The 11,969-nt window shown below is 30.6% G+C and overlaps 1 protein-coding gene across 1 annotated transcript; it reads right to left on the bottom strand.

Moving 5' to 3' along the window:
* Positions 1-9,727: 9,727 nt before the first annotated feature.
* LOC145567137 (small ribosomal subunit protein uS19x) lies at positions 9,728-11,767 on the bottom strand. Its single transcript, XM_081626372.1, has 4 exons — positions 11,659-11,767; positions 11,403-11,560; positions 11,249-11,306; positions 9,728-10,149 (listed from the first exon to the last, which is right to left on the bottom strand). The coding sequence occupies exons 1-4, from the start codon at positions 11,659-11,661 to the stop codon at positions 9,901-9,903; spliced, it is 468 nt and encodes a 155-aa protein (XP_081482498.1). The 5' UTR covers positions 11,662-11,767; the 3' UTR covers positions 9,728-9,900.
* Between the last annotated feature and the right edge of the window lie 202 nt (positions 11,768-11,969).

Here is an 11,969-nt window from a genome sequence, read left to right as displayed (position 1 = left end):
TGGTTAACTTTGAAAGCTGCATGTGCATACATCAAACCACTGTTCGAACACTGTGACGGCATAAATTGTATTTTTTTTTTCTGGTTTTTTATTATTTTTAACTTTAAAGAATCATATCTAATTTTAAAATATCAGAATAACATAAGAGTTAGTGAATGAAACAATGTTATACGTATATCTTTTATTTAGTTTTTAATTATTTGATGTTAGTGAAGGAAACAAGGTTATACGTTTAGATATAAATTATTTATATTTAATAACTATTTTATTAGTATTAAAAAAAAAACTATTTTATTTAAAACAAAAAGTATGTTAATAAGTTAAAATTTTCACTACTTTGATAAACATAAAAAGAGAACCTATTCAACTAATAATACATATTAATATGTAATCCAGTGAATGTGCTGATACCCCCCTAGTCCTATGGTGTTGATATTATCAAAATGTTGTATTATTCAAATGCATTCAGTGTTCGAACCTTGCGACCATGATAAAATCATCTTTTTTTTTGTCCCCTAAAAAGATTTTTTATTTTAAAGAATCATTCTTCTTTTAATAAAATCTTGTTTGATAAACATGTCACTATGAGATCTCCGTACAACATGTTTAAAATGCTAGTACACACTATAGTTTGAAATGAATTAATAAAACTAATGGTATGTGTTGTGGAATATGTGAACCAGACTTCCAACCGCCATCACCTCCCAATCCACTTTGCCCTTTTTTTCCCTTTTACACATTTTTTTCTCTTTCTTAGATCCATTTTTAGTACATGCATTTTAAAGATCAAAATGGCATGTTCAAATTCCATAAGGTGTACAATCTCGCATGGTGGGAGGCTTGTATATTATCCTAAATTGAAGTACAAAGATGGAGAACACCTTGTTGTTAACAAAACATAATTTTTTTTATTTCTTTGAAGGGAACGAAGATATACTTTTAGATGTATAACTAATCTTTAATAACTATTTTTTTTTTTCTAAAATAAAATATTTTCCAATGGTCTAATAAACAAACCCCTTGAGTTATGATGGATAGTCATCTTGTGTTCGAACCTTCTGGAGGTACAAAAGAAACACATTTTGCTTTTTATTTTTTTTTATAAATTTTCATTTTAAGTATCATTTTTGTATTTAAAAAATCATAATTAATTGTTATTAATATAATATTAAGGAAATCATATTTGTATATATAAAGTCAAAAGATACACCATATTTCAAAGTGAAAAAAAAAATCAAAAAACTCTTTTTATTTTAAATGTTTTGCACGTAAATTATTTGTATAATGTGTCCAATCAATTATTTATGGGCATAAGCCAGGAAATTTAGTCTAATAGATACACTATAAAAATTAATTTGTTTTCATCCAATGTATGTGCTGATACCCCTTAGTCTAGTAATAAACAAACCCCTTGAATGACTATGGATAGTCGTTTTGTGTTCGAATCTTATGGAGGCATAAAGAAACACGTTTTGATCTTTTATTTTTTTATAAATTTTCATTTTAAGTATCATTTTGGTATTTAAAAACTCAAAAATAATTAATATTAATTTTAAAGGAATCATATTTGTATTTGTAAAATCAAAACTTACACCGTATTTCAAAGTCATGAAACTTATTGGAACTTTGTAACACCTTATCAAACTTATTATACCTTATTGAACTTATCAGACCTTACTAAACTAATTTGAACTTATTGTTCCTTATTGGACCTTATTAGTACAAGTATCCATCATTCGGATTAAAATTCGAAATTTAGTCAAATCAAAACTGAACTATTAATTCGGATCTGATTCGAACTTTAAATCGAATTGGATTGGATTGAATTTTTTTGAAAATTCGGACGTTCGAATTGGATTGACCTTGTTTGAATAAAAAAACCGAAATAAATTAAATATGAAATCGTTAGTTTATGAATAAGTATTGTTAATATAATCATGCTAAACTATTATTATAATTATTACTATTTATCATGTAACCTACTTACGTTTTCAATACTTTTATTAATCGTGTACAACTATACTTTTAAGAATTAATTTTTTTATTATTGTATTTTAATTTTTATTTTCGCATTAGGCCCAAATATTTGAAACGTATTTTAATTTTCACTCTCATATCGAATCCAAATAACCGAATTTTAAATCGGTTTGAATTAGAGTGGATTTGGTGAGGAATTCAGACCGGGTTGGATTTTATAATTGAAAATTAAAATTATTTCGGATCGGATTGGATTTGGGATAAATTCAAACCAAAAACCGAATGGACACCCCTACTAATTAGACCTTATTATTAGACTTGATTAGAACTTATTGAAATTTATTAGACCTTATTTAACTTAATGTAACTTATTTAACTTATTATTAGACGTTATTATAACTGATCTAACTTATTAGACCTAAAACTTATTTTTATCAGGTGACGAGAACAAGCCCTTAGTGAAAAATGTTTAATATAAATTTGACGGTGTGCAATTGAAATAATTTTAAATTTGACCGCTATCAAAATATCTCACTTTGATTAATATATTTAAGATTGAAAAATGAATTCAGGATCCTAACACATTTATTAATATCAAATCATATTTCAATTTCTCATATATATTCTAGGCTATAATTAGAAAATGAATTCTTATTTTAGTAGCATCATTTTTCAATTCTTTTTAGCCCTTCACTAATGTTATATTTTTACCCCTTCTTGACTTATATGCGGAGTATTATAATGATGAATTCATGTTAATATCTCTTACCATTTTAACTTTTGTTTCTTCCTTTACAATAAAGTGTGCGTACAATAGACTTTGTATTTTATTATCTAAATATTTTTATGACAATAGAGCCCTAATTAATTTCATTGGTATAATTTTCAATTTTATTTCAGCTATTCCTAGTTTACTTTTAGTCCACCGTGACTTATTTTAATATTACTTATAATAAGAATTATTAAATATTTATACTAGTCAAGTATATTAGTTTTTAAAATAACAATATAATAAATTTTGCATTGTTAGTCTTATAAACTATAATGGTCATGAGATCAAATATTCAATACATTCATTTTATTTATATTTTTAATGTATGTAGTCGATATTGAATGAAACAAGATGCAGAGTCAAGTGGTGCCATAGACTTGTTTTTAAATTATATTTCTTGGTATCAAGTTACTAATAAAAGTATTCACTGAATATGTTTAGTATCAGTAGACGAATGAATATATCAAATTTTATTATATTGAAGGAGATGAAGAAACTTTAAGTATGCGCTAATGGTGAAAAGGGAAATTACTTTTTCTCTCCTAATTACTATTTCCAAAGCTAAATGTCAGTGCCACATGAAATTTTACCACCATTAAGAGTTCATTGAATGGGAGTTTAGCGAAAATCTTCCCTCATTTTATTTTCAGTAAAATTTTAAATGTTAAGTAATCATTTTTGGTTTTATAGAATCATAACTAACAAAAGAAATGAACGAATCATTTATGTTTTACAAAAATCGAAAGTAACAAACATATTTGTTCGAACTCTATGACAGTACATTGGTTTGATAACTTTCCAATTTTACGTAATCATATTTGTTTTTAATATATCAAAATAACAAAGTCAGATTTTTTTAAAAATTTTTTTAGGGAATAAAGTTATACTTTTATGTGTAACTCTCTATATATAATAAAAAAAAGGACCTATAAATAATCTTTAATTTTTATTTTTTAGTAAATCAAATCTACACAGTGCTCTTAAATAAGTATTTTATTTTTCTAAAAAAAAAAAGTATTTTTTAAGTAACAATTTTTCAAATTTAAAAAATTTTAAAAGATAACCACTTCATATAATACCCAACTTACAATAAATGTAACCTATGTTGATGGATATGATGCGAAACATACAAAAACGATTATATTAATTCCCAAATAACTTATATAAATAGTTCATTTTAGTGGATGTTTTTTAATATGATAAATTTAATATATACATGTATGATTTCAAACTCAATTTAATAAATTGAAACTTACTTTGTAATGGATAACATACATAAATTTAATATTTATAAGTGCACGTGTTGATACCCTATGACTTGGTTGGTCAATGCTTTCCTATTGTAAACAAGTGATTCGTGTTCGATTCTTCACTATACCAGAACTTTAGATCAAATCAAAACTGAATTATTAATTCAGATCGGATCCAAACTTTAAATCGAATCGGATCGGATCGGATCGGTTTGAATTTTTTTTGAAAATTCGGACGTTCGAATGGGATTGGATTGACCTTGTTTGAATCCAAATAACCGAAATAAATTAAATATGAAATCGTTAGTTTAAAAATAAGTATCGTTAATATAATCATGCTAAACTATTATTATAATTATTACTATTTATCATGTAACCTATTTACGTTTTCAATACTTCTATTAATCGTGTACAACTATACTTTTAATAAATAATTTTTTTATATTATTGTATTTTAATTTTTATTATCGCATTAGGCCCAAAATATATGCAACGTATTTTAATTTGCACTCTCGTAACGAGTCCAAATAACTGAATTTTAAATATGTTTGAATCGGATTGGATTGGGTGAGGAATTCAGATCAGGTTGGATTTGATAATTGAAAATCGAAATTTATTTCGGATCGGATTGGATTTGGGCTAAATTCAAACCAAAAACCGAATGGACACTCCTACTTATCATTAGACTTGATTAGAACTTATTGAAATTTATTAGACCTTATTTAACTTAATGTAACTTATTAGACCTTATGTAACTTATTGGACATTATTATAACTTATCTGAACTAATCTGAACTTATTAGACCTAAAAATTATTTTTATAAGGCGAAGAGAACAAACCCTTAGCGAATGACGGTGTGCAATTGAAGTAGTTTTAAATTTGACCGCCTATTAAAATATCTCACTTTGATTAACATATTTAAGTTTTTTTTTTTTTTTTTTTTTTTTTGTTGAAACACATTATTAAACCAAACAACAACATACAATAATCATCATAATATATTAATAAGTGTATTATACCATTTAAGGAATCATATTGTCTTTAATAGAATCATCTAATATATTTGACATAAATATAAATAGTACAAATAAATAAATAATACGATAATATATGTGCTGATACCCCTTGGTGTAGTTGGTGAATGCTTTCCTATTATGTATAAGTGATCCGTATTCAAATCCAAACTACTCCTTTTTTTTTGGGTTTTATTTTTAGTTTTCATTCACATATATAATAGCCATGAATACTAATGTTTCCCATTTTAAATTAGACTTTTAAATATCAATGATACTAATTATCAATAAAACAATTCAAGTCATGATTAATTTAAATTCAATATACCAATTATTATTATTTTTGTTTGCATTTTACATTTCATTCACCTATTACCCATAAATAGTAACGTCCTAATAAAAATTAGTACTTTTAAATACTAATGTTACCAATCGTCAATAAAACAGTTCGAGGTCTGGTTTCTTTAAATCTGAAATTATGAAACTCCCACTACAAACCCAAAACCTTTCCGCATTTCTGAGCATCAAATTCCATAAAACAACATCTTTCCGAATTTAAACAACATCAAAATGGTATTAACAGGATCAATTTAAATATTGGCTTACTGATTCATATCTAATTCATACAAATACAAACATTTTCTCAAAGACATACATATGGCAAAACCTTGTAAATTCTTCACCGCTTGCAAGATACATACCCACAGCCGGAGTACGATTGACTTGTTCATCTCCGTTTGACTGATTATGAGAATCATGTTCATTTATATTGTTATTAACCTCAACCTTAATCTCTTCATTACTAATGTTAGTAACCTCAGCTTCTTTATTAATAATCAAATGGCATGCATTGTTGCTTCTTCTTCTGTTACATCGTTTGATTCGATCTGCATCTCCGATTGAGCTAATCACATCGTTTATCACTTCATTAAGATTAATGTTCAAACGAGGGGACATGTTTCAACCTTAATCTCTTCATTACTAATGTTAGTAACCTCAGCTTCTTTATTAATAATCAAATGGCATGCATTGTTGCTTCTTCTTCTGTTACATCGTTTGATTCGATTTGCATCTCCGATTGAGCTAATCACATCGTTTATCACTTCATTAAGATTAATGTTCAAACGAGGGGACATGTTTTTGCATTCCATTTCACTGCCACAATGTCAAACACACTACTGTTATTTATTTCAGATTCAACAAAATAAAAAAAAAGATACTATAAAATTATATTTTAATTTAATATTGACAAAATGATCCTACGTATAAAAAACAGATGCTATAAAATTATTGACAGCAAATAAACATCGATTCCATTTAACAATAATTGCTTCCAATACAATGGAACCCAGAAAACTCCTTCAATTAAATAACATCCCACAAGAAACAAAACCAAAGACAACATACAAATCAATCTATTAATATAAATGATTTACCCTTTCAATTCAATCTTTATAAAAACCTAATTTTTACCCAAAAACCATCTACTTCAAAATCAAACAATGAAAACCCTAAATTATCAAAATCATCAAATTAGGAATTTTAAACGAAATAATTCAGCAACTAACAAGATTACCTGCGAATATTTGTAACTGATTGACGAAATTAATATCCACACTTGAATAATTTTTTCACAATTCTTCCCTTATTCAAATTGGATGTGTTTTTCGCCAAGGAATTTTGGGGGAAAAGATGAAATTTTGGGGGAGAAGATGGGAAATTTTGATGCTTAATTGGGAAATTAATGGTATATTATCCATTAATTGTTGCCGCCCACTGAAAATTTTGCCTCTCACCTTCCTCTCACAATGGCGCCTAGGCTGAAAATTTTGGCGCTCATCTTTCCCTCTTCTTTTTTTCCTTTCCCTCTTCTTTTTTTTACTTTACCATAATACTCTCTTTTCTTTTATTCTTCCACTACTTTAATGAATATAAATATATCTTATAAAGTAGTTATTAAGTTTGATTGGAAATGATTTTGATCATACATAGTTTAACTTAAATGATTGATTGAAAATTTATGATAAAACGACATTTTGATCATACATTGTTTAACTTAGGTTCGTTTGGCATTGTTGTGGTTTTCTGTTTTTTGGTTTTTTGTTTTTTAAAATTATAGGATATATGTCCCATAATGAATCAAAAATTATTTAAACATATTACAATTATAATAATTTTGAAAACTGACAACAGAAAAGTGGACGTGTCGGGCCCTTAAATGATTGATTGAAAATGCGTAGTGTCGGGCCCGTGCCGCCCGCCTGCCGGCACGGCCCGTGCCCACCTTTAGTTTCTCATATATATATAAGATAGTACTACGTCATTACATTTTACCAAACGTAACAATGCATTCAGGCATGCATTAAAACAAGCTTTATGTCATTCATTGAACAATCTCATAGAACATACATAAACAACGCATCAAACATCAAATGTTAAGAGATGCATTAAACAATGCATTAATACACTAAGTTATAATGGATTAAGTATGAAACTGCCCAACTAAATCAAGAGAAATTAAAACTGAAACCGTAAGTAGTAACGGTGGCAATAATAGTGATGATTCAGCCACTTTCTTCCTTTCTCTTAACTAGTTGTATACTACTACCTTAATCATATACTTCGTATTGTCTAACTCAGAACACCGTAACCAAATGACTTAAACTTAACATAACATGAATAATAATCAATTAAATACTCTAAATTCTCCAACATCAACAAATTAAATGAATATATATATATATATGTCAAAAAATATTTTTTGTTAATAAAGTATGCCGGAGAATTTCTTATCAAAGTATTTTTTGTATTTATTTGTTCTTATCAAAATATTTTTCAATTGACTTGCTTCTGCTGTTGACATAGTGAGCTTTAGCTATGGGGGCTAGGGGTAGTGAGCTTGGGAGTGGTGAATTAGAGCTCTCGGTGTGAATCTTACTAGCTCGGGTTCACCTCAGCCTCTAGAGGAGAAAAGCAAAGCCTCGGTGTCCGTCTACCGAAATGGTTAGCCTCGGCTCACAATTTTTCTGTCTTTCTGGCACTTGAATTGGAGAAACTTATTAACCCGAATAATAAAAAAATAAAATAAAAAAACCAAAATAAGTTCTGGTTAAATCAAACAAATCCCTTAAATTGATTAATGACCAACCATTGAAGTTCTACAAAACTTAATTCATAATAGTATAACATAACTACATAAGAACAAATTAAGAAGCACACAAAATTCACAGTACTCAGTGAGTCATGACAGAAGAAATGTCGAACAAAGAACCTAGCGACTTAGTTCTATAATTGAGAGGAATAAGCCTTAAAGAGTGAGTAGCACCAATATGAGATGGAGAACTCTGCCAAGTAGTGGCCTGACTTTCAGGCTTGATTTCAATCTGGTTGAAGGTCTTTCCGTTGTACACACCATTGATGCTGCCTATCATCTCAGGAACGTTGCAGAGGTGAGTCCTCACTGGCTCAGGCTTCTCACAAGGCAACTAACCAAACTAGTAAACCAGGCATGCCTCAATTAGTAAAACTTCAGTTACACAATAGATGAACACACTATTATGGTCATTAAAAGTTCCTAGATAACATAGCCAAGAAATTAAATCATTGAGTCTGTCTTTCACGCTCCTTAGAAATATATACGCTACACCATGCGTTTTTCTCCTGCCCTGCTGTTTCAGATTTGTGTAAGGAATGTGACTGCATTTCCCTTCTTCCCTTAGACCCACATGAAGATTCCAAAGAGATGTTGGTCAGGTGAATAAATCTGAATGCAAAGAAGAACTCAGTAGAGGTTGCGCTTTTATGGTTCATCTGGAATCGCAGGATTCACAAGGTCTGTTAACAGCAAGGAAACCCCGCATCCAATAATTTGTGACAGAGTTCATAGACTTGTTGAGGACTGTGGTAAGTATTGCTCCATGGTGTATGGCTCGGGTGTTAAGAAAAGACAGAAGAAGAATGCCAAAACATAGCTGCCTCCACCCTCATACTTCATTAAATTAACTGTGATGCTAGCTAGAGGGACGAAGGTTGGATGGGGCAGGGAGCTGTGGCCATGATGCTGAAGGTGAAGTGCTGTTTGCTGGCACTCGAAGCACCAGGGGTTCTGGTCTCCTGATATTGCAGAGTGTAAGGCCATACTCTTTGATATTAGGCTTGCCGGAAGGTATGGATTCAAGAAGGCGCTAATTGAATCAGCCAGCCAATTATTGATATTAAAGCTCTCAAAAGCTACCACTTTCTTGACAAACTTAGACTCGATCCTAATCTTGCTACCTTTTGGAAAGGAAAAGTTTGGGAGAAACATTGCCCGCACCTTGTTTCATCTTATGTACTCATGGTTAAAAATGGAAAGTAACCAGAACCCTTAATATATCATTATAACCAAAATAAGTTGTCTGGTTAAATCAAACAAATCCCTTAAATTGATCGATTACTGCCTTCAAAATAATAGAATATCCTTCCTACAAGATTAAATAACACTAAACCCGCAGCCAAAGCATTCAGTGTTGAATTAATCATTCATTGGTACATGAATAAGGCAACAAATCCCTTCTTGGTTAATGACTACTAATTTCCAGAGAGCAGCTCTGCCCCAAAACAACGATACGCCTAAAAATTAAGTACGGAGTAACCCCTAAAACCATGGAGAACTGCAGCATACTAACTCAACTTTAATTCCATAATGTGCACAACCAGCAGCAATGACAAACCATTGAAGTTCAACAAAACTTAATTCATTTGCATAATAATAGTATGATAAAAACACATTAAAAATCTCACAAAATTCATAGTACTCAGTAGTGAGTCATGACAGATGAAATGTCGAACAAAAAACCTAGCGAGATTTAACTCTAAATACTGCAAAGATGTAACAGAATGATGTCTTCACTTGAGGGGAATAAACCTTGAAGAGTGGGTAGCACCAATACCGGGTCTACCGTGCTTCACGGGCTTGTATGAGATTGAGAACTCAGCCAAGTAGTGGGCAATCATTTCAGGCTTGATTTCAACCTGGTTGAAGGTCTTTCCGTTGTAAACACCAATTATGCTGCCTATCATCTCAGGAACAATGATCATGTTACGGAGGTGAGTCCTCACAGGCTCGGGCTTCTCACCAGGTGGTGCCTCACGTTTCTGTTACAAAAATCATGATTTTTAATTTCCTTGCATTAAAAAAAATTACAGACTGCAAGAGATACAAATTACACTACTGGAAATGAGGCAGTAACGAAAGCAAGAGATCCCTTCAAAACAGAGGATTATACTACTTAACCACAATTAACAGCAAGATTTAAGAATAGCTTCAAAATGCACTTAGTGGTTCAAACACGCATGACTCAATACGCTTGGCGGTTCAAACAAGACTGATAACTTATCATGACATCATGATACGAGTGTTCAATCCTATGACATGGCACCATGCTACTCAATACATTTGGTGCCAGCAATTATTTATCACTAATTTCATTTTGAAAAAATCTTCATCTTTTCAATTAGTGACAGCAACAATAAAAGAGTGTTCAATCCAATAACAATAGCAAATTAAGAAACTAAGAACCATTAACAATTGCATTCACCAATTGAAGCAACATAGATGAAAAAGTGAAGCCACATTTCATCGAAAAACTCATCTCAATTACATCACACTGCCACTGCTTGTTAGGAACGAACTAAAATATCGAACGGATACATTCCTAAAACTATTCATCATTCCATTATGATAAACCTATATCATTTAGGCTCAAAATTGAGTAAAAATTATTGCTTTACATTATCAATCAGCAATTCTTTAAGGTATAGTATGCGTAGCAATTAATCAAACAATTCCTCGTAGTCAGATTTCCAAGTCAATTTCAATGTAAGCAATACAAATGTATAGCATTCATATCAAAAATCAATACAATACAATTTCCGCAAAACCACAGTTGGCAACAACATCAATAAACTAGAGATCCGATATAGCAGGTATGCCATTCAATCTAATCACCATTTATACTCATAAGATTGGAAGAATTGTAAAAAAAAAAAAAAAAAAAAAAAAAAAAAAAAAAAATTGAACAAAATCAAAATTACAACAGCCGAATTGAAACAATACAAAATCAATCAAACACAATCCAAACGCACATGATTCACAATTTGTAGCAACCAATTTTCTACATAAATAAAAATATAATTCTAATAATTATCAAAAAAATGCACAAATCATAACATATAAAGATAATAGAAGTTATACCGCTTTTCGGAGCTTCTTGATGAGAGCCATAGGCTTGCGCTTCAAACCTCTTCCAAGCCTGAAAATCAATTCAATTTCATCACAATCAAAACCTAATTTCATTTCCAAAATCTCCTAAAAAAAACTGATTAAGTTATTCAAAAAATCAGAAAACCTTCTGCGAATACGAGCAGGGAAATGCTTGACGAGTTCATCAGTAGAGAGGTCAAGCAAAGCATCAAGGTCGATACCACGGTAACTGAACTTCCTGAATGTTCTCTTCTTTGGTGCGGCTGCTGCTGCTCCTGCTGCTGCGACATCTTCAACATCCGCCTGCAATTAAACAATCAATGGTAAACGCAGTTACAGAAAATGATTTGCAGAAGATTGAATTCGAGAAAGAGGAGAGAGGAAGAAGATGAAGATTGTACCATGGTTGCTGAGGTTCGGCGAGGAGAGAGAGAGAGAGTGCGGCAGAAGATGTGAGGAGAGAGAGTGAGAGGAAGTAAGAGGAATTTCTAGGGTTTGGAATGGAGGTAGGGTTTAAATGAGGGGTAGTAATAGTAGGGTTCAGATTGAATGGGCTGCTGGGCTCAAATTGTGTTGTTTTGTTGGCCCATTTAAGTTGGTGGGTTCGAACTAATAGTTTTAGTTATAGGTTTATGGCTACGTGGTGTCATTTGTGGCTTTGTGACCATGGTTATGCTGAAATTCATGTGAAAGTCCAAAACGGGTTGATCAT

Source organism: Chenopodium album, chromosome 11, assembly GCF_948465745.1.
Source record: "Chenopodium album chromosome 11, dcCheAlbu1.1, whole genome shotgun sequence".
In the NCBI taxonomy this organism is placed as follows: Eukaryota; Viridiplantae; Streptophyta; class Magnoliopsida; order Caryophyllales; family Amaranthaceae; genus Chenopodium; species Chenopodium album.
The sequence above is the reverse complement of the archived record's forward strand: the minus strand, read 5'-3'. Positions and strand labels throughout refer to the sequence as shown.

Bases quoted from the DNA above. Each gene is read 5' to 3' on its own strand.
- LOC145567137 (XM_081626372.1), bottom strand. The intron at 11,307-11,402 runs GTTTTCTGATTT...ATTGATTTTCAG, and splicing joins CCTGCTCGTATTCGCAGAAG to GCTTGGAAGAGGTTTGAAGC. The intron at 10,150-11,248 runs GTATAACTTCTA...TTTTTGTAACAG, and splicing joins TCAAGAAGCTCCGAAAAGCG to AAACGTGAGGCACCACCTGG.